General features: G+C 45.8%; 1 protein-coding gene across 1 annotated transcript; it reads left to right on the plus strand.

The window, feature by feature from the left end:
• Positions 1-901: 901 nt before the first annotated feature.
• Positions 902-20,340, plus strand: GJA3 (gap junction protein alpha 3). Its single transcript, XM_035003746.1, has 3 exons — positions 902-1,073; positions 1,532-1,591; positions 17,792-20,340. Exon 3 carries the CDS (start codon positions 17,809-17,811, stop codon positions 19,156-19,158), a length of 1,350 nt encoding a protein of 449 aa, XP_034859637.1. The 5' UTR covers positions 902-1,073; positions 1,532-1,591; positions 17,792-17,808; the 3' UTR covers positions 19,159-20,340.
• Positions 20,341-21,597: the final 1,257 nt, after the last annotated feature.

Raw genomic sequence — 21,597 nt, forward strand, 5'->3', positions numbered from 1 at the left:
TCTTCCTACCTTCCTTCCTTCCCTCCCTCCCTCCTTTCCTCCCTCCCTCCTTCCCTCCTCCCTCCCTCCCTCCCTTCCTTCCTTCCTTCCTTCCTTCCTCCCTCCCTCCCTCCCTCCCTCCCTTCCTTCCTTCCTTCCTTCCTTCGATATCTTGCCCAGGCCAGGCCCCATGCTAAACCCTGAGGACGCAAAAGCAAATCCTGAGGCGCGGAGGGAACACAGAGTCGCCTAAACTGAGCTGAGACAATAACAGACAGGGATGGGATTCCTTCCTTACTCGGTGGCCTTTTGTAGTTGGCTTTGCTTTGAAGTGTGTGCAATACCAACTCTGGGGAGGAAAGAAGATGTTAAAACCTTCACCCCAGTCTGGGCAAGCAGGCTAGGCCTTGCTCTAGCATCTGGTCACTAACACCAATGAGAATGAGTGCCCTGCAGGGACACCTTCCCTGTCACCTCGGGCAGGGCCAAGTCTCAAGTGCATCGGAACAAGTTCTTTAAAAAAAAAACACACACGCACATACACAAAAGAATCCCTGTGACCGCCGGCTAAATTAAGTGTGTTTGACGGGAACCAGGCTCGCGGCCACTATTTATAGCTCCTCGGCTCCCTTCCCGGGACGCGCTCCAGCCTCCGCCCGGGCGCGGCCCTCGACAGCATCCACGCTGCGGCCCCGGCTCTTCTTTGGTAGATTCGGCCAGGTTACGTGGGAACCCCCTGCTCAGTGGCCCGTGCCCCGCGCTGGCTGTCTAGAACCGCGTCCCCCGGCGGCCCAAGACGCCCCAAAGCCCACGCATCCCCCGGCTCAGGAGCGCCCCCAGTGCTGCGGCTCGGCCCTGCGAGGGCGGGCGTGAGCTGGATCGCGGGGCGGGCGCACGTGCGCGCGACGGGCGCCCCTGGAGCCGGCAGGACGGAACCAGTGCGCCCTTTGCTCGCCCTCGCCCCCCGCCCTTCGTCGGTCTTGTGCTTTCAGTGGAGACAGACGCGAGGCCCGCGGGAGCCCGGCGGCGGGAAAGAGCCCCTGCTCCACATCCGGAGCAGGAGGGCGCTCCCGTGGGTGGGGCGCGGGATGCAGGTGCGGGTGGGAAAGCCGGACGGTTGCAGGGTGACGGGGGGTGCAGGGGCGAGTGGGAATGCGGATACGGTTGCGGGGTGATGGGGTGCAGGTGCGGTGCAGGTGCAGGCTGGCGGGACGTGATGGGGACTGCGGGTGCGAGGCGGGAAGCGGCTGCAGGTGGGTGTGCAGCATGGGGAACTAGGGGCAGGGTGCGCGTGCGGGACGAGAATGCGGGGCGCCGACCGGCGGCGGGGCGGGGGCCTTGCGCAGCGCCCTGGCACCGCCCCCGCGCGGCCCCCAGGCTGAGGTGGAGGCGGCGGGGGCGTGGCACGGCGGCCCGGGCTGCGGCTTGGGGGCGCCGAGCGCGGGGCGCACTGGGGCCGCGGGGATGGCCGCCGGGGCGGGGAGGCCGGGCCCTTGCGCGGGGCGCACGCGTTAAGTTGCACCGCACGTGTAAGAGAAATTCTCCTTTTCAGAGCGGCCGGGAGCCCTGCTCGAGAAGGAGCGCACCCGGGTCGCCGCCGCGGCAGAGCGGGGTAAGCGCAGGGCCGGGCGCCCCGGAGGCCCAGGCGCCGGCGGCCGGGGGCAGCCCCGGGGCGGAAGGACGGGCGGGACGCCGGCGCCTCCGACCTCCCCAGACGGGCTCGGGCGGGCCGGGGCGGAGCGAGCCGGAGCCCGAGCCCCGCTGCCCGTTTGCGGCTCCCGGCCTCTTAGAATTCTTTCGGGAATCTTGGGGAAGTGGTGGGAGCGGCAGGGCTAGAGAGCGGGGCTCGGGAAACTTTCTGGAAAACTTTGGGAATAATTGATGTTCCTTTGCTCCCGGAGATCTCTGCAGAGCGCCAGTTCTCAGCTGTGTAATGGCTTTCTTTGGTGGATGGCGGAAGGCTGGGTTGAAAGTGTTTCCTTGACGGTGTTTTCCCCCTTGAGTGGGGAAGCTGGAGTGGTTCTAGAACTTCAGATCTGAGGGATCTTAAGGACTGTTTAAATACTTGAATATTCTCAACAGATACCACAGCCGCAAGGAATGGAGTTCAACTGCTGGCGTTTAGCATCGCCACGCTTTCTACAGAGTTGTGTTGGTGTCTTTTAGGAACGATGTTGGCTCGCCTCCTTACTTTAAGAAAGTTTTTGAAATTTCTTTTTTTCTTTCTCTTTCTCTTTTTCTTTCTTTCTCTTTTTCTTTCTTTCTTTTTCTTTCTTTTTCTTTCTTTCTTTCTTTCTTTCTTTCTTTCTTCTTTCTTTTTTTTTTTTTTAGAAACGTTTTAGTTATAAGTACCACGATCTAATTTCTTGACCCGTATGCTTGTTATGGTGTGTTTGAGTATAAAGAATTTACAGAAGAGTGGAAAAACACTTATCTGCATTCTACAGTAATCCCTTCTTTTAGGGGCTTTTCTCACAGTGAATTGCAGCGACGCGGGTGTATTTGCCTTGCAGTCTACACTCTAGTGAGCAGAATTCATCCCAGTTTGCAGAGCTCTCAGTTCATGAATATTTGTGACTGGGACTTTAGGGACAAGTGGAGTTCTCCAGTTTTTACTTTACCAAGATACCGCCAAATATGTCACTTAAAGATGGTTACATACGAACAGCTGAGGCGTGAATTATGCTTTGGTTTATATTACTCAAGAATTCAAATTGGTGATTTATGATATGTGCATCACTTCACTGACAGTCCATCAGTGTCCTGTGAAACGTATTGCAAAACAAACAGTAAAGGATTAAAGAGGAAAAGGGGGGACTTATTTTCCAAGGGTCAGTGTGTTCAAAGTGAACAACAGCTAATTTGGCACATATTCCACTGGCTCAGCAGTTTGATCCATGTTGAGATAAGCATCTCACAAGGGCAATGCACGTGTTACTGTAGTGTAAAGTAATTCACAAAAACTTTACTACTATAACAAACCAAACAATGCTATTTAGGTTAACCAGTGGATATTTAACAGGCTTAAAGCCATCTGAAGATAGTGAAATGTGGTTAACAAAATGTCACTGTTTGCAAATAAGAAAAAGAATTTTGACACAATTTCCTTGAATGTTATTTACATTTTAAGTTGTGTTCCTTTTCTTAACAAAATAACTTTCACACTACACATTTGAACCTTAAAAGTAATTGTGTGTATGTATCACAGCCATTTTATAAAGCCTCATGTATGTAAAGAATTTAAACTATAATTAGTCTTCAGATGCTACCATCACTTGAACATGCACCTAACACAGAATAAATAAGATATATGTATTTTTAGGATTTTACCTCAGTATCACACATAATTATATGAGTAAACACATAGTTTTTGTACTGTACTAAAATACCAGAACATTCTAGACAGTGGAAAGGCCTTTGAGAAGTATTTCACCCTGTATAGATAGCATGATTTCTGGGATCTCTGTATTCAGAAACAGCCAAACTCATGATTAACATACAGTGCCCTTCTCTCCTCCACTCCACTGTGTTGTGGCCATTACCAATACTATGTAACACTTGTCATACTATATTTTGATTCGTTTTTTTTTTTACAAGTCTGCCTCACCCATAGATTGTGAATAAAACTCCTGAGAGTAAGAACCATCTCTTTTTTTAAAATTTTTTTTATTATTATGTTATGTCAGTCACCATACATTACATCATTAGTTTTTGATGTAGTGTTCCACGATCCACTGTTTGCGTGTAACACCCAGTGCTCCATGCAGTACGTGCCCTCCTTAATACCCACCACCGGGCTAACCCATCCCCCCACCCCCCCTCCCCTCTAGGACCCTCAGTTTGTTTCTGAGTCCATAGTCTCTCCTGAAGAACCATCTCTTAATTAGTAGCACAGGGCCACACACATATGATAGGTGTTTGATAAGTGTTTACTAAATTGAAGTGGGAAAAAGAATCCAATACATGTGATCATTAACAGCATACACGTGTCTCTAAAAAACAATATGTTTTTGCCATTTCAATATAATGCATAAAGGGAATAAAATAGTGATAAATTTTAATCTTACTTTTCATTCTTACAGTGGTGGGAAATTCTTCATCATGATAACTGGGTTAGTACTCTGTTGCTTTTTTAAAATCTCTGGTCTTCAAAAGTATGACTTCGTAATGGTTGACGTGAACAGTTTCTGCACTCTTACATTTTCTTTAATTTGAAGAATTAGTGGCTTCCTTTAAATTTACTGTTGACAAACTAATGATACTAAACGTAAAAATCACCTAATTTTTTTCTTTCAGACCACCTGATTATCTCCATGAGTTAATGCTCATTTTATTCGTGAAACTCCATTTTGTATTACCCTTAAAATAAATCTTTTATTCTAGAACATAGAAGGGATTTCTATGTTGTATCCTAATAAAAGTGGGTTTGAATAAGAAAAGTGAAATTATATTGATTTTTTAAATATTTTATTTATTTATTTGACAGAGAGAGATAGCGAGAGCAGAAACACAAGCAGGGGGAGTGGGGAAGGGAGAAGCAGTCTTCCCGCTGAGCAAGGAGCCCGACGTGGGGCTGGATCCCAGGACCCTGGGATCATGACCTGGGCCGAAGGCAGACGCTCAATGACTGAGCCACCCAGGCGCCCCTGAAATGATATTTATACTATAGAAATTATTATTTCAAAAATAGAAACCATTTTGACAGATGTAATTTGTGTCAGTAATATAAATGGAAAAATAAAATATAAGTAATATAAATGGAAAAATAAAATATATATAAATATAAAAATATATGAGGTTTTGTTCACTAAAACAAGAGTAAAGATAATATGTGAATTTGCTTTAAGATGACAATGTCAATTTATATGATGGAGTAACAGGACTGTTCTTAGCATGTCAGTAATATTTAACAATATTAGCCACTTTGGAATGGAAGAAAAAGAGCAAAAGCTTAAAATGTACTCTAACCCATGTTTCTAAACCCATGTTTTAAAGTGTGGTAGAGCAATATGACTAAAGAGGCAGCTCTTCTAATCAATAATCGGCCTGGTGCATAATGCACGCGGGAGGGGAAGGTACGTCCGCCCGAGAAGAAAAAGGCAGGAGTTTTCGTGCTGGCTTCAGCACTGTGGGCTGTGTAGCCTTCTGCGAATCACAGTACCCTCTCGGGGCCTCCATGTCCCCATGTCCCCATGTCCCCATATCCCCATCTGTAACATGAAGAGGATAAACTAGACCACTTCTGAGGTTCTTTTAGCTCTAAAATGCTGTGATTCCATACTTCCTCCATGGATGAGCAAGATTCCTAAAGGATGTAATTTGGATTTATAGAGGGAAATTACCTTTTAACTGACCAGACAGTATGAAATCAGTGCTTGGCATACTATTCCCACTGCCTGGTCTGTGGTTTAGACGTGCTAAAGCACCCCTATAATTTTCTTTATTGTTATTTACTCTTGCTTCAAGCCACCCTTCAGGAAGTATTGGTAAATTGAATTTTACTTCAAGGGTATTGACTTTTTTCTTTATTATTCAATTATTAAAAGTTTGAGAACTAATGTTGAAATACATGAAAATCATTGCTAAATTACACTAAAATGTGTAAGTAAAATGTTTAAATAAGTGAAAACTTCAAGTGGTATTCTTAGGTCTTTTACAGAGGTTATTTTAAAAACTTTTAATGCCATTTAATAATTGGCAGGAGAAACTGGAGGACTCCACAGGGTAATGGAACAGGGAACACAGTTGGAGGGTTTAAAAAGGAAGCCTAGTATGGCATGAATAGTATTGGAAGACAGTCATGTTTCTAATTATGCTCCAGACTATTTACATTTTTCTGTCAATTGAACTGAAGCTCAACCAGCTGTTAATTGTCTAGCTTAATATTAGAACTCTAATTGTGGAAATGGTGACTTAATACTGATTTCTGGTAGGAATATTTATTTTATTCAAGTATTTCAAGAAGAAATACTGTGGATAAAAAGCTAAGGGTATTTTTAATTTTGTCATTCTTAAATATAAAAATTGAAGACATTTGTTTTTAAACTAATACAGTTGTTTAAGTTGCTTCCAACTTCCAATTAGCTCTCACTTAGCTTTTCAGTTACAGAATGTCAAAAACAAAAGAAAAACTGAGTTTTTCCCTTTGACTAAGGATGAAAAGTGTTAACGATAGTTACCTTAGCCAAGTAAAGACTTAAAGAGCACATGACTTTTCAGGTATTTATAAACAATTTAAAATCCAACCCCCCAAAGAACAATTAAAATTCCCACATAAAAGAGAAAATAGAGGGATAATAATAATAACACATGGATGGCAGGTGTTTTCTATCCATTCTTATTTAATAAGTAAAATAAGTAGAATAAAAGTATAATTTAAGGTGCACCTGGCTGGCTCAGTCAGTGGAGTGTGCAACTCTTGATCTTGGGGTTGTAAGTTTGGGCCCCATGTTGGGTGTAGCGATTACTTGAAAAATAAAATCTAAAAAAAAAAAAAAAGTATAATTTAAAACAATTTCATGTTTCTGGAGACTTGTTCTCTGACAATAAAAATATATAATTCTAGCAGTGCTTTAAAATTATTGATTAAGAAGTTAGAAAATTAGTGTTTTATAATTTCATTAAAGCAGTTGGTCTGTATGAGAGACATCACTCTGAGTTATGTCTCCTGCCAGAGCATGAGATTACTGAAAAGTTAAGTAACAGAAACCGTGTACTTTTCCATTTAAAATAAGGAATCCCCTGGAACTGTATAATAATAAACAATTTTACACTAAGATAAAGAATACCCTTAAATTATATATGTATATTTTATAATAATACTAGCAAATACTAAAATCACATTGTCTATTTAAAAGATCCATGGGGAGGGCACCTGGGTAGTTCAGTCAGTTAAGTGTCTGCCTTTGGCTCAGGTCATAATCCCAAGGTCCTGGGTTCGAGCCCCACATTGGACTCCTTGCTCAATAAGGGAGCCTGCTACTCCCTTTCCCTCTGCCCCTCCCCCTAGCTTGTATCCTCTCTTGATATCTTTCTCTCTCTCAAATAAATAAAATCCTAAAAAAATAAAATAAAAGATCTATAGGGATTTTTTTGTAGATATATTCTGTATACTATGAATGTAGCATATGTGATAAGACATTGGAAAAAGTAACAATAAACTCTCATTCTTTTTCAAGCATATCAAAATTGGTTCTTTAGCTAAAGAAAAACCAACAAGACTAATTTAAAAACTTCAAATAAACAATATTTGGAACCAAACAAAGGAATCTAAGTACGAATACCATAGAGTTTCAAAATCATAAGAAAATACCATGAATAATTTTCTGCCAATAAATTTGAAATGGAAAATTTTCTAAAAGATAAGAACTATCAAAATTCACTTAAGAAATAGCAACCCAACTTATGCAGATAACAGTTAATGAAATTTAATTTTTTTTTAAGATTTTATTTATTTATTTGAGAGAGAAAGAGAGCACACAAGAAGGGGTAGAGTCAGAGGGAGAAGCAGACTCCCCGCTGAGCAGGGAGCCCGATGTGGGGCTCAATCCCGGGACTCCGGATCATGACCTAAGCAGAAGGCAGTCGCTTAACCAACTGAGCCACCCAGGCACCCAATGAAATTGAATTTGTAATTTAGGCTTCCCCTGGCCCCCTCAAAAAGACATTAATCCCAAACTCTTTTATAGGAAATTCTTATACAAGCTTATTCAGAGAATTTTTGATTTTTCAGGCTAAAATAGCTTTCTTACCAAAATCCAATGGTAGTACAAAAAATTGAGACCAATCTTAGGTATGAACAAACAATCCAAAATAAAGTAGTGGCAAATTGAATGTGATAGCATATTAAAAATAAAATCATGACCAGTAGGGTGCTTCACCATCTAAAAAACACAATAACAGGAAAAAAGTATTTTACTAAATCCAATACTCATTCATGACTTAGAAAACAAAAACCGGGCGCCTGGGTGGCTCAGTTGGTTAAGTGACTGCCTTTGGCTCAGGTCATGATCCTGGAGTCCCGGGATCGAGTCCCGCATCGGGCTCCCTGCTCAGCAGGGAGTCTGCTTCTCCCTCTGACCCTCCTCCCTCTCATGCTCTCTGTCTCTCATTCTCTCTCTCGCAAATAAATAAAAATCTTAAAAAAAAAAAAAAAACAAAAACCAACAAACCATTAACAAAGATTGGAAGAAGACTTCCTTAGCCTGATAAAAGTTGAAACATCATGCTCAATGATAAAACTTGAGAAGCATTCATGTTAAAGACAAAAATGAGAAAAGATACCACCATCTCTACATTGTGCTAGGAGTCCTGGCCAGTACAAGAAGACAAGAAAAAGAAATAACAGGAATTAGAACTAGGGGAGGAAGAAACAAATCTGTCCTTAATAGCAGAGGATATGATTATGTGTTACTTGGAAAATCCAAAGGAATCTCCTAACTATTTGAACTAGTAAGGCTTTCTAACAGGTGGCTGGATACAAGATCAATATATAAAAACAATGTTCCTAGAAAATAAACAAACAAACAAAAAACAGTGTTCCTAAGTACCAGTAATAACCAATCAAAAGTTATAATGAAAAAAAGAAAACTATTTGTAACAAAAAATTAGAACAAGTATAAATTAGGACTATATCTAACAAAAGATGTGTAAATCCTTTAGGAACATTATCCTAAAGCACTATTGAAAGGCATGAAGAAGGTCAACATCAATGGATCAGTTATGCTTATTGGTGGGGAAACTAGATTATAAAGAGCTAAATTTGATTCATCTATAAATTTTGTGCAATTCCAATCAAAATCGAGTCTCAGATTTTTGTGGAACTTGACAAGCTCTACCTAAATTTCATATGGAAAAAATAAAAGGCCAAAAATTGCCTAGACAAATATGAAGAACAAAGTTGGGGAACTTGTCCTACCAGATATCAAGTATATTTAGAACTGTTGCCATTAGGTGTCCTTCTGGTTGGTGTGATCAGTCGTCTTCTGGAGATGGAAAACAATGCCACATGTTATTTAATCTGAAACTTCAGAGGTTCCGTTTTTTTCCTCTTTTATGCTTGTCTATGTGGTTGAACTTTTCCCAGTGCTGTGGTATTGCATTTGTAAGTGGCATTGAGCCAGCTTTTAAAAGCCTAGTTCCCATCTTGTTCTTTAGTCTTAGAAGCTCAGACAAAGCTAAATATTGGAGTTGATGCTATAGAGTAAAAGAAGAAAGGGTCTTTTGTTATTTTGGTGAATTTATTCTGAATTCTGGTTCCTTTTTAAAGAGTCAGACCAGAATTATGGAAAAAGTGTGGTAAGTACATAATACCATGGGCTAGGTCCCATGGCATCTGGAAATTACTATCTTAAATGTGAACACTTGAAATAGGCAGGTAAGGTGTAAAAGAAACTAATGGAAAACAGTCTTTCCACCGCTAAAAAGATAACTGGATAAGCCATTTTTTTTCATTGTATCATATTTGTGACTAGCTCAGCCTACCATGTTCTTTTAAATGTGTGCCAAGTCAGGGATGGCAAAAATTAGCGTTTGGGCTACCACTGCCTCATACCAAACCCTAGCAGACATTACTAATGGAACATAGAACTCTTTCTGGCTAAGCTTATATGTGACTCTCAAAATCCTACTCAACAATGTTCCAGGCAATCACAGACAGTTAACACAAAATTAATTTGCCTAGCCATACTCCATGTTATATTACCTCTGATTTATAAACCAAGTAATAATGTTTTCAGTGTCAAAATATTGGTACGAAGGAGAATCAAGTAGAATACAAATGATATATTTTGGATGTTATTCCATTCCAGAGTCTTAACTAAAAGTTACATTTCCTAATAAGCAGCTCTTTGGCAAGTTTCTCCTGTAGTCAACCTGCAGATGCTGGAGTACCCCAGGGCTTGGTCTTAAGCCTCCTTGTCCTTCTCCCCTGCCCTTAGATAATCTCAGTCCAGTCTCAGGGTTTGATGATGACTCCCAAATGTTTATCTCTAGCCTTGACAGTTGCGTATCTAATAAGTGTCTCAGACTTAACATTTTCAAAATAGAACTCATGATTCCTATGCCTTTCTGAAACCTGTACCTCCTCTGGTTTCCCCATCTTGGTAAAGGGCAGTTCCCTTCCTCCTGTTCAGGGCAGAAACCTTGGCCTCTCCTCAGTGCTACCCCAACCCTTGACCTGTCAGCACATCATGCTGGACCTACCTTCAGGATCTGTGCAGACCCGGCCATTTGTCACCACTGTCACTTTTCTGGATTATACCACAGCGTTCTCACTGGACCCTCTGCTTTCACCCTTGCCCACTGCCCCCTCTACCCCATGCCTGTTCTCGACACAACAACCAGAGGGGATCTGTGAGGATGTAAGTCAGATTATGTCACTCTTCTGTTCCAACCCTCCAGTACATTCTCATCTCACTTGGAGTATAAGCCAAAGTTCTCCTCTCTGTCGGCTGTGATCTGTCCACCTCCCCACTTCCTCTTTGACCTGCTTGTCCGCCTGTCTGCTCCCGGCTGGCTTTGCTTCCCGCATTCTGTCCTCGCCATCCCGAGCACACCAGGTCTGCTCCCCGCCGGAAGCCTTGCTCTGCCTGGAATGCTTGTCCCTCATATCTGAGGCCCAGCTCTTCACTTGGATGTCACCCTCTCAGGGAGGCCCCTGTCCTCAGCAGCCCCTGTACTTCCCTCCGCGCTGCCGCCCCAGCGCTCTGTCTGCCCACAGCACTCAGCACCTGGCATGTCTTAACTTCTCTTCTGTGCACTGTCTTTCCTGCTGGAGGGTGTGTTGCACCAGGCAGCACTTCTCCGCTTTGCTCAGCGCTGAGCGCCTCGCATGTGGTAGCTTTCGCTCAGCCCTCACTGAGTGGCCACAACTTGTACATAGATGTGAGGTCTGGCTGGGCGAGGAACTCGGGGAGCCCAGTCCCTTTCTCATCCTCTCAGTTCCCTGGTTATCAAACTTTTTTTCTTCTCAGGAGCCCAAGTCCTGCCCTCACCTGAGAAGACGACCTCCTGCTTGAGCTCACTGAGAAGAGTCTTGTCATCACTTTGGAGAGCGTTGGCCCTCTCAGCCCCTCTCCTGCCCTCTTTCCCCATCCTGGTGCTGGGCAGGCTGACTGTGCCTCCATCCTCCTGTCCCCATGACTCCACAGCTCTGATGCCAAACAACCACAGCCCTCCCTATCTCGGAAATGCCTCCTTTGGGCCTTATTCCCCCACTTTTTACCCATTTTGTGTCTCTCCTTCCCTTAAGTTCTAGACTTATTGAACAAATGCTCTCCGTACCGTGTCTCCATTTCTCTCCCACATTCTGCCTCTTTAACCACTGGCCTGGACTTCTGTTTCTTTCCCAGTGCTCCCACTAGACTGGGCATTTAAAGACCATCAGTGCCTTCCTTGTGAGATCAGAGGGCCTTTTCTTTATGTCCATCCATCTTGAACATGCCGAAGAATGTTGACACTGTTAGTCACCTCTTTCTTCAAAGTCCTCCTTTGGCTTCCTCACTTCTGTGTCAGCCTAGTTCTCCAGTCTTGTTGACCGCTCTCAGAGAATGTGCCTTCTGGTGTGAACAGTATTCTCAGCAGGTGAGGCCCTGCTGCTTCTCGGGCATCCCCAAGTACAATGTAAAAATTCAATCTTAGTAGCTCAGGCAAAGCTAAATGTTGGGGTCAGTTCTATAAAGAAGAAAGGGTCTTCTCTTTTAATATTATTTGATATTATTTTGATAACAAAATAAATGCAGCCCAAACAATGTGAACCTGTCTGGCAGAGCTCATCGGGGCCCTACCGAGGAAGGTCCCTTCCCTCCATGCCTATCTAGGGGTTGCTGCTGTCTGTCATTGCTTAGTCTTAGGCTCTTACCCACTTGGTCAGTCCGGCCATCACTGAAGCACCGACCGCCCATGGTGCGGGCAGTGAGTCCCTTCCTGCCCTGCTCTTCATCTGTTTTGCTGGATTTTCCATGAAGTCCGTCCTTTGTGCTTTGCTCTGTCGTCTCCACTAGGGAGAGGTGGAGCTACACTGAGGACCCTCTGCCCAACCTTTTCTAATTCTGTGTCTCCAGCTTCCTCCTGGACACTTTCACTCGTATCTTCCACCGGTACTTTTGATCCAGACAGTCACAAAACCAGAGTCTTCATCTTTTTTCCAATCCCAAATTAGCGAGCCTCCCCACTGTTTTTCTCTTCAAATGGCCCCCTGATTGTCCCACTCAGGCTCAGAAATAGGAAGTTTGTCTTTAATTCATGCCTCTCTCTTTCATTCTCTGACTAGGCAGACTCTTCATTCTGCTTTATTTTTGTCTCCAGACTGTGTCTCGTTTCTGTCCGTCCTTTTTCCATTCGCCCCTGCTGTCATCCATCCTGGGCCTTCAGCACTCACTCAGAGATTACCACTCTTCCTGAGCCCCTGTTAGAGGGGCCCCTTCTTTTCTGAACAGCACTTTCAGCATATCTCCCTGCTCTCCAAGTGGTTCAGTGGCCCTCGATGTCCTTTCATTCATTTGTCCCACCCGTGTTTGCTGAGCGCCTATTATGTTCAGAGTGCAGCCCGTCTAGCTCTTCTGGGCAGAAGCAGCCATTTAAACTCGCCGCTCTAACACAAAGCCCCTATTTGAGCCACACCGGCTCACACTGCCGCGGGAATGCCATTCTGGCCTTGAAATGCACCCCCGGCCCTCTTCTCCTATCCAAAGCCACCTCTCCCAAACCCAGCTCTAGTGCCACCCTTCCCTGGCTAGCTTTCCCTGGCTACGTGCTCTGATATTATTATCCTTTTTCTCTGGAATCCCTCTGCACCCACATAGCTCCCCATTTTCCTGAATTTTCCCATCTCCACAAATAGATTTCAAGATAGAGACCATGTTTTTACTTCCACTGTATTCAACAGAAGGTGCGGCCCAGAGTTGAGCACAAGACTGTCACTGACTAAATAGCCATTGATGGATCTGAAGGGACACTCAACATATCCTGAAGGCCAAGGGGAAACTGTGTAACTTTGAAAGGGAAAGTATAACTGTCAGAAGAACATGGAAGCAGCCATGTAAACTATGCAGCATAAGATCTTGTGCTGCAGTAATGTCAGAATCAAAGTTTTCATTGAGATCAAAGTAAAAACCAGTTAAATGCCATCTCATGGAGATCATTCACGTCGGCATCCAAGTGATAGAGAATCCCATGGGTGCCGCGGTAGATGAGTTAGCTAAAAAGTGCGCAGTCTTGTAGCTGTGGTGCTCTATAATGAGATCACACGCACCTTACAAAGTGAAGCACTCACAGTGTGAGCTTTCAGGAGCTGCTCTAGTTTTGTCCTGAAATGGCCCCGTACGTTGACGATAGGAATAAACCCATTTTCCTCTTTCAAGCAGAAGGATATTTCATTCAGTCACCGTGTTTGTCTCACTTGATGTCAGCCCACAGTGGGTCACGGGGTCCCCTGTGTGGCCCATTGTTTGTACTTAGCCAGCAGAGCTTTGCTGCTCTGGGTGTGCTTCACTCCTCTGCTGTCATTTTCTCACTGAATTGGTCTTAGGGATATGATTAAAAAGTGATCTTGATAAAACACCTTAAGACCGCCTGCATGGTGTCTGGAGCACACTCTGATGGCTATGAAGAGAGGTGGATGTCGCTTCTACTTTGGAGGCTCCCATTTTGAGCTGACCTTGACCCATACTGCCAGCCCTCCCATAGATATTCGGTCTTCTGGTTAATTGTTTTATTCATTCATGCATGCATTTTCCAAAACAAAACCCAAACTGTGGGGCGCCTGGGTGGCTCAGTCAGTTAAGTGTCTGCCTCTGGCTCAGGTCATGAGCCCAGGGTCCTGGGATCGAGCCCCGCATCGGGCTCCCTGCTCAGCGGGAAGCCTGCTTCTCCCTCTCCCACTGCCTGCCGCTCCCCCTGCTTGTGCTCTCTCTCTCTTTCTCTCTATCAAACAAAAAAATAAAATCTTTAAAAAAAAATAAACCCAAAGTGTGAAGTGTAGTAGTAGTAGGACTCAGCAGTGAGTGACGGGATACAAATAGCCTGGCCCTCGCTTTGGGCGAAACTGGCAGACTGCCATGGCAGGAGAATCCAATTTACACTCTGTGTCATCAATGATAACCATTGTCAGGGTTCGTGTTGCATCTGAGAGATCCCAGGATCAATCTCCTCTAACACTGTGCTAATAACGTCGTATGTATTGTATTTGTCTTTTGTGTGCTTATCAGGGGCATGATTAAAGAGATCTCCGGAGTAGAAACCATAATGAAAGAACAATGAGAAAGGAATCAGACTTTTTCAAAAACTAGAACTTTGAAACATGAAAGTCATGACCATTAATCCTTTATGATGATAAATGTGATGTTGTTACAGAAAATGCAAAGAAATATGAAAAGACAATGAAAATCACCCAGTTCAAGAAACACTATGGTTAACATTTCGGTATCATTCTTGCCCTTCCTTTTGCATGTATGAATGTGTGTAAAACATTTGATATCAGACCAGAGTTTTGTATTAGGCTTTTGTCATTTATCATTACAGCATGAAGATCTCTTCAATTCATTGATGATCTTAAAAATTATATCTAGTGAATACCTTGTATTTCAGTAGTTAAGAATGAACCATAGCTTTTCATTTATGCCTGGCCTTATTCTATACAGAATTAAAGAGAATGTATCAGTTAGGAATTCTTTTGTCTGTAGGCCATAGTAAACCTAACTTGAACAAATAGAGTTTTTTCCTTCACATTAAGTCAGGAGATTGCTGTTGGGGTTGATCCAGCAGGTAGGTCCACAGTGTCACAACAGGTGCCTTGGACTTTCTCGACCATTCCCTCACACTTATTGACACATGCTTGCAAGGGGACTGCCCAGCTCCAGGCATCACATCTGCATTCACTATGGGAAGGGGAAGGGACAGCAGAGGTAGCATCTGCCCTTTTATTAGGAAACCAAAGCTTTCCCAGAAGTTCCCCAGCCAACTTCTTACACCTCATTGGATACAACAAAAGGAGGTAGGAAAGCAAGAATTTCCCTTCCTGGTCACATTAGAGGCAGGCTAGGGAGAGGAAGACCGGGAATAGGATCTGGGTTAAGGTCCTGGTTTAACTGGTCGTCCTTTAGTGGACACTTCTGTTTCCAATTATTCCTTCTTATAAGTAATTCACAGTATATATCCATGTTCATCCATTCATCAGAATCTCTGATTATTTCCCAGGTATGATGTCCCAGGAGTAGAATTACAGGTTAGAGGTAGCATGGCTTTTATATCGCTTCATACATCTGACTAAACTCCTTTCCAGAATGGTCTTGCCAGTGTGTGCCACCACAGAGTGCATGAGCCATGGGTGTCCCCCCTTTAGGACACATTGTTAGTCGTCCCCATCTTTAGGACTTCCTGAGCCTTGGCAACTGCCAGAGTACCAGCTAAGTACGTGGACAGTGACACATCATGATTCTGTAGGTTGCAATCAGAGGTCATGATGGGATTATAAGGGTGCCTATCTGAAAGTGTTTTGCAGCACCTGGACCTAAAGAACTCTGGAGAGGCTGAGCCAGCGAAGAAGAGTAACAAGATGCTACAGGCACCTGCCCTACCCTCCTCGTCTGATTTACTAGTTGAATAAATATTTACCTAGCCCCGTGTTTCTCAATAGGTGCAGAATGGGCTTTGGGGGCGGGCCAGTTCTTTACTGTGTGGGACACTCCCATCACTGTGGAGCATTTTGCCTCCCTGGCCCTGCAGGGAAATGCCAGCAACACTTTCTCAGGCTCTGTGACAAGCAGACCCTCCCTCATGGTGTCATGTGCCACCAGCCTTGTGGGGAGAATCTACCAGGCACATTGCATTGACTCCTTTTCAGCACGCTATGCTGTATTCAACAAGGCTGGGAAGGTAGCAGGAAGAAGTATTAAATTCCCCCACACTGGTCTTTTCTTCGAGACTTCCAGAAATGCACATTGCCCAACTGTTCTGCCTGCAGACATCAAGGAGGAAAGGCTACACATGCAAACCCCAACCTCAAAACTAGAGTAAAGGAGAAAGTCCACAAGCAGCCAAGGTGGTTAAAGGTGGTTTTCTGTAGAAACTCAGAAGGCTGTGCTTGTCTGGGGAGAGCAAGGAGAGACGATGCCGTTTGTAGCTTAGCAAGGTAGGAGGGGTGGGAGGGTGGGAAATACCTCCTGGAACGTAAAGGAAGGAATGGCCATTAAGCCAGGGCCGTGATAAGTGGGAAGAGAAAACACAGGGCCCCCATGTTAGCCTGAGTTGGCCACTCTTGAGGGGAGAGTGGAGGTAAGTGACAGGTCAGTAGGCCAGTCCCTGGATTGGGGCCAAGTTTGAAGTTGAAGAACTAGCACGTGCAAGGGCGTAACGGCAGGGTCCCATTGACCACGGGAAGTTTGGCATCAGCAGTGTTGGATCAGGGACTGATGGGAGGTCCACACTATGCGAGGCTTTTGTCCTGTGCCCCAGAGGAAAATCTCCAGCAGACTGAAGGGAGGGGCTGGGGCTATGGGCAGAGATGCCATTCAAAACGCTGTGACGGTCTGGGGTTGAGGAGAAGCAGGATGTAACCTAGAAGGGTCCCCTGACACCTGCCATCCTTCACGGAAGAGTGGGTTGTTTCACCTTCAGTAATTAAGTTTCTGAATTAAAATATTTTACCTTCTAAGAACATGCCAAATAGAATAGCTGCCAGTCACAGTATGGGACAAGGAGGCTGGTAGGATATGTGACTGGTAATATTTTTCTAAAGACCTCAAATGACCACAACCAAGGCTTGAAAGTTTATTCTAGGAGAGGGTTAACGTTTGTCTATTTCTTTAGATCATGGTGAGTAAAGTTTTGTTTTATTTGCCTTTGAACCCATTCATAAAAGTTAATATTTTTAAACATTTTAACATTCAAAATGAGAAGAGTGTTCTTTAAGGCTGCTGGAACTCGTACATACACTTACAGCTTGGGCCGCTCTCCTTAGCGAAGAATGACCGAAGAACAGAGTTCTTTTGGTTCTAGTTGGAAGCATCTGGCCTGTTTGAGCAGTAGCAACAGGGAGGACGCCTTGTAACCTTGGTCCCCTGCGTCTGAGGAACATTGCCACCTTCACAGAGGAGGCCTGCAGGCCCTCCCTCCGTCTAGGAAGCAGCTCACGGCACATGACCCAATGACCATCGTCCCATCTTACAGATGGGGACATGGGCTCCTGCCTGGGGACGTGCAGTGAGTTAACCATGACGGAATATTTGCCAAGTGAAAAAAGAAAGTAAGTACTAGAAGAGGTAGTAGGTTAGTATGTGGCAGAAGTTATGCAGGAAAGTTACCGTAACCTCACAGGAACCGAAAGGTGGAGGTTAGGAGTGGAGCCAAGCTGTGTACCCCGCAGCACCAGAGCTCCTGGGAGACTGGGCCCTGGAAGAGGACAGGATGGGGAGTTAGGAGCCAGGGGAGAGTCACATTCCCCTCAGGCAAGTCATTTCTCTTTGGAGCTCCAGGTTCCTCATCTCTGAAGCGAGGGCTTCAGTCGCCCGAGGGCATCTCCTCGGCGCCAGCGCTCGTTAGTGTAACAGGAGCTCCGTGTCACGCTGGCGCTGCGGGCGTTTAGCTAACCCTGCTCAGCGCCATGGTGGAGACGCGCGCGCTCACGCACACACACCCCTGCACACGCACACTCGTGCTGTGGAGAGCTCCGCAGCGCCTCCCTCGTATGGAAGTGGGGCTACAGCTCCCCCGGGGAAGATTATCCCAGCGCCACCCGCCAAGGCCTGCCCCTCGGGGTGCTTGGACTGGACAGCTCGCCATAAGCTTCCTATTAACCAGCAATGTTCCCTTGCAGGTTAGCAATCTGAAGCAATGGGCGACTGGAGCTTTCTGGGGAGACTATTAGAGAACGCACAGGAGCACTCCACGGTCATTGGCAAGGTTTGGCTGACGGTCCTGTTCATCTTCAGGATCCTGGTGCTGGGCGCCGCAGCCGAGGAGGTGTGGGGGGACGAGCAGTCGGACTTCACGTGTAACACGCAGCAGCCCGGCTGCGAGAACGTCTGCTACGACAAAGCCTTCCCCATCTCCCACATCCGCTTCTGGGTGCTGCAGATCATCTTTGTGTCCACGCCCACCCTCATCTACCTGGGCCATGTGCTGCACATCGTGCGCATGGAAGAGAAGAAGAAAGAGCGGGAGGAAGAGCTGCTGAAGGGCGACAGCCCGCACCACGGGCCGGCTGCACGCTGTGGGCCGGGCGGCCACAGCCAGAAGGACAGGCCGCCGGTGCGGGATGACCGGGGCAAGATCCGAATCGCCGGGGCCCTGCTCCGGACCTACGTGTTCAACATCATCTTTAAGACGCTGTTTGAAGTGGGCTTCATCGCCGGGCAGTACTTTCTGTACGGCTTTGAGCTGAAGCCGCTGTACCGCTGCGACCGGTGGCCCTGCCCCAACACGGTGGACTGCTTCATCTCCAGGCCCACGGAGAAGACCATATTCATCATCTTCATGCTGGCCGTGGCCTGCGTGTCCCTCTTACTCAACATGCTGGAGATCTACCACCTGGGCTGGAAGAAGCTTAAACAAGGAATGACCAACCACTACCGCTCAGACTCCCCTGAATCCAGGGTGGGGGCCACAAACCCGGGGGGTGTGAGCCCACTCCTCCTCCCCTCCCACTCTGCCCCGCCCACGGTTACCATCGGATTCCCGCCTTACTACACTCACTCTGCCTCTTCCCTGGCAAAGGCCACGGCCGCCGGCTACCCCGGAGCCCCTCCACCAGCAGCAGACTTCAACCTGGCAGCCCTGAACGAGGCACCGGGGAAGGACCACCCCGCCAAATTCTACAACGGCAACCACCACCTGCTAGTGACAGAACAGAACTGGGCCAACCAGGAGGCCGAGCAGCAGACTTCTGCGAGGAAGGCCTCCCCTCCAGCGTCGGCTTCTGCGACCCTGAGCCCTACAGGCAGCGCCCAGCAGCTCCCTGAGAACGGTGGCGCGGGAAGCAGCGCGCCCGGCCTGTCGCTGAACGGGCACGGCAGCAGCTTGGGAGAGAGCAAACTGGCAGTGACTCCCGACGACGGGGAGCAGGCAGTGACCACCGCGGTGGAGATGCACGCGCCTCCTTTGCTCCCGGCAGAGCCGGGCCGATCAAGCAAGGCCAGTAAGTCCAGCGGCGGCAGGGCCAGACCCAGTGACTTGGCCATCTAGCGGTGGTCTCTCCAGACAGCTTTATAATAACCTCTTTTCTAGCAACCAAAACCAAAGTGCAGTTCCAGTCTGCAGGTAGAGAAAGCCTGGAAGTGAGAGAGCACTGGAGTGGAGGAGGGGACAATCAAGCGGAAGAGAGCAGGTTTCTGTGTGTCCATGCTTGCTGTTCTTAACACTGTGAGGTAGAGTGGGGAGAAGGTCCACGCTTGCTGAGATGGGGAGGTAGGGGCAAAGTGGGTGCAGGGGCTGTTGACCTTTAAAGATATTCACAACAACCCAAGAGTCCAGCAACCTGGGCCACCTTTGCAGGTGTTGCTGCCCAGCCTTGGGCTCCTGCTGTCTCTGTGGGTGACTGTTCTCCTGTGGTAAAAGCAGGTGGTGTCTGCAGTCACTTCAGTTCGGGGCAATTAGGCTTTCCATTCCTATGCTCTCCAGAGCCTCTGGGCAGCCCAGAAAGTCACAGACGCACTTAGCACTATCTCTGTTTGATACTTTTAACTTAGAGTTGAATTTCATTTGGGATATTTGCCAAACTGCACTAAAAAAAGATTTAGAGCAAGTCCATATAGTGTCATTTGAGTTTCTGAAATTGCCTGTGAAGCCCAGGATATCAAACTGTATGCTTCATGACAAGTGACAATGAGCAGCTACCCTCCAGAGGTGGATTCAGCGCAGGCGAGAGCCACAGAGGTTGCTGGTAAGAAAGCAGGTAGAAATGCAGCGACACTCGAGATAATTTTTAAACAGCTGAGGAAATTGAAATAAAAGTGTGGCAGGTATGCCTTAGGTATTTATTTTTTAAATGATATTTTGTGCTTTGATCTGAATTGTACAGGTATGCCTATTTCCCCCCACTTTCTTTCAGGAGAAATGAAAGAAAAATAGTACTATTAAAATGAATACTGACCAAGAGAATGCTAATTTGTCCCATTACATACTGGTAAAGATTTGAACCTTCTTTTAAAGAAACTCTTCGACCTCATGAGTCAGCTAATTGCTATGCGAATGTACTATATAAAATAAAGGCAGGGGAAATTTAAGTGCATTTCCAATACTTGAAGTTGTGAAGTTTTTGAATGGAAGGTTAAAAGTTAACTACTCTTGCCAGAAAAATTATTTATACAGATGAATCGATGACCTACATTTTTTTTTTTAACAGTACAAAATAAAACTCTTTGAGTTTCCTAACCATTCTTTGTGGGCAGCCTGTTTGCTTTCTAAAGTATAAATAAAAGTATCTGGGTTTTACTTCCTGTGTAAGTGCATGTGCTGATTTCGGACGTGTGCCCCATCTGTCACCCACGCAGACTGCTGCACTGACAGGGAAGGCTCTTTCTCTGTGCGGGTGTGGCTGGAAGGTGGCAGAATTTTCTGTACTGCACACCCTGCTGTCGTGTCTGAGTCGCTGTTTGTTTATAAACCGATGAACAGTGGTAATGCTGAGCCCGGTCCTTCTCACACTCCAACTTCCACTGAGTACTGTCAGCCCTTATTCAGCAAAACACCACACACTTGCCAATTTGATTCATTCCTCTGTGCGAATCAACACCAACTTCCTGATGATCTGGGGCAACGCTCCAAAACATACTTTGTGTTTTATATCATAAAGAGTGACCCACTAGCAACCTGATGAGAAGACTGGGATTCCCATTCTCAGATTAGCGCGTGCGACTAGTTCATTAGAGCATTATGCTTTGCGGCAGAATGAACTGGGATAATCTCCTCGGCTTGAAAAATGCTCACTTCCCATAAATACGGTTTCAGCCTTTCTCAAACAGATTTGAGCCTTACAGAAAATTATCTGAGTGACCATTTTCTCAATTCCCCCTAGGCTGGTGCATAACTCGTGCCACTATACGATGCAGAGGAGAGAAGTTCATTCATCACCTACCGTGGATGCCTTAGGCTTCAGGAAGTAGGACCTAGTGCCCCGGGGTGAGAAGGGCCACCAGAAAATCCTAGTTGAAAAGCATTTTGATGGGGCGCCTGGGTGGCTCAGTTGGTTAAGCAACTGCCTTCGGCTCAGGTCATGATCCTGGGCTCCCGGGATCGAGTCCCACATCGGGCTCCCTGCTCGGCAGGGAGTCTGCTTCTCCCTCTGACCCTCCTTCCTCTCATGCTCTCTGTCTCTCATTCTCTCTCTCAAATAAATAAATAAAATCTTAAAAAAAAAAAAAAGGCATTTTGATAAAAAAAAAAAAAAGCTTTGGTAACAACTCAGTTAACAGACAGCCAAGGTGGATGTGAACACAGGCTCTTTAGGTTCTACCAAGATAAATGTTAATAATAAGCTTCTGATTTACCCACGATTTGATTTTAAGTGGGGTTGGAGATGAGAGTGAGAACTATAATTATATTTAGTTTTCACATTTTAAAATTGGGTTTTATTCACCATATGTTGATGAAGATGCCAATATTGTGAATTGACCATAGTCTAGT

The sequence above is a fragment of the Mirounga leonina genome, unplaced genomic scaffold (genome assembly GCF_011800145.1).
Source record: "Mirounga leonina isolate KUSES-001 unplaced genomic scaffold, KU_Mleo_1.0 Mir_127, whole genome shotgun sequence".
Classification (NCBI taxonomy): domain Eukaryota; kingdom Metazoa; phylum Chordata; class Mammalia; order Carnivora; family Phocidae; genus Mirounga; species Mirounga leonina.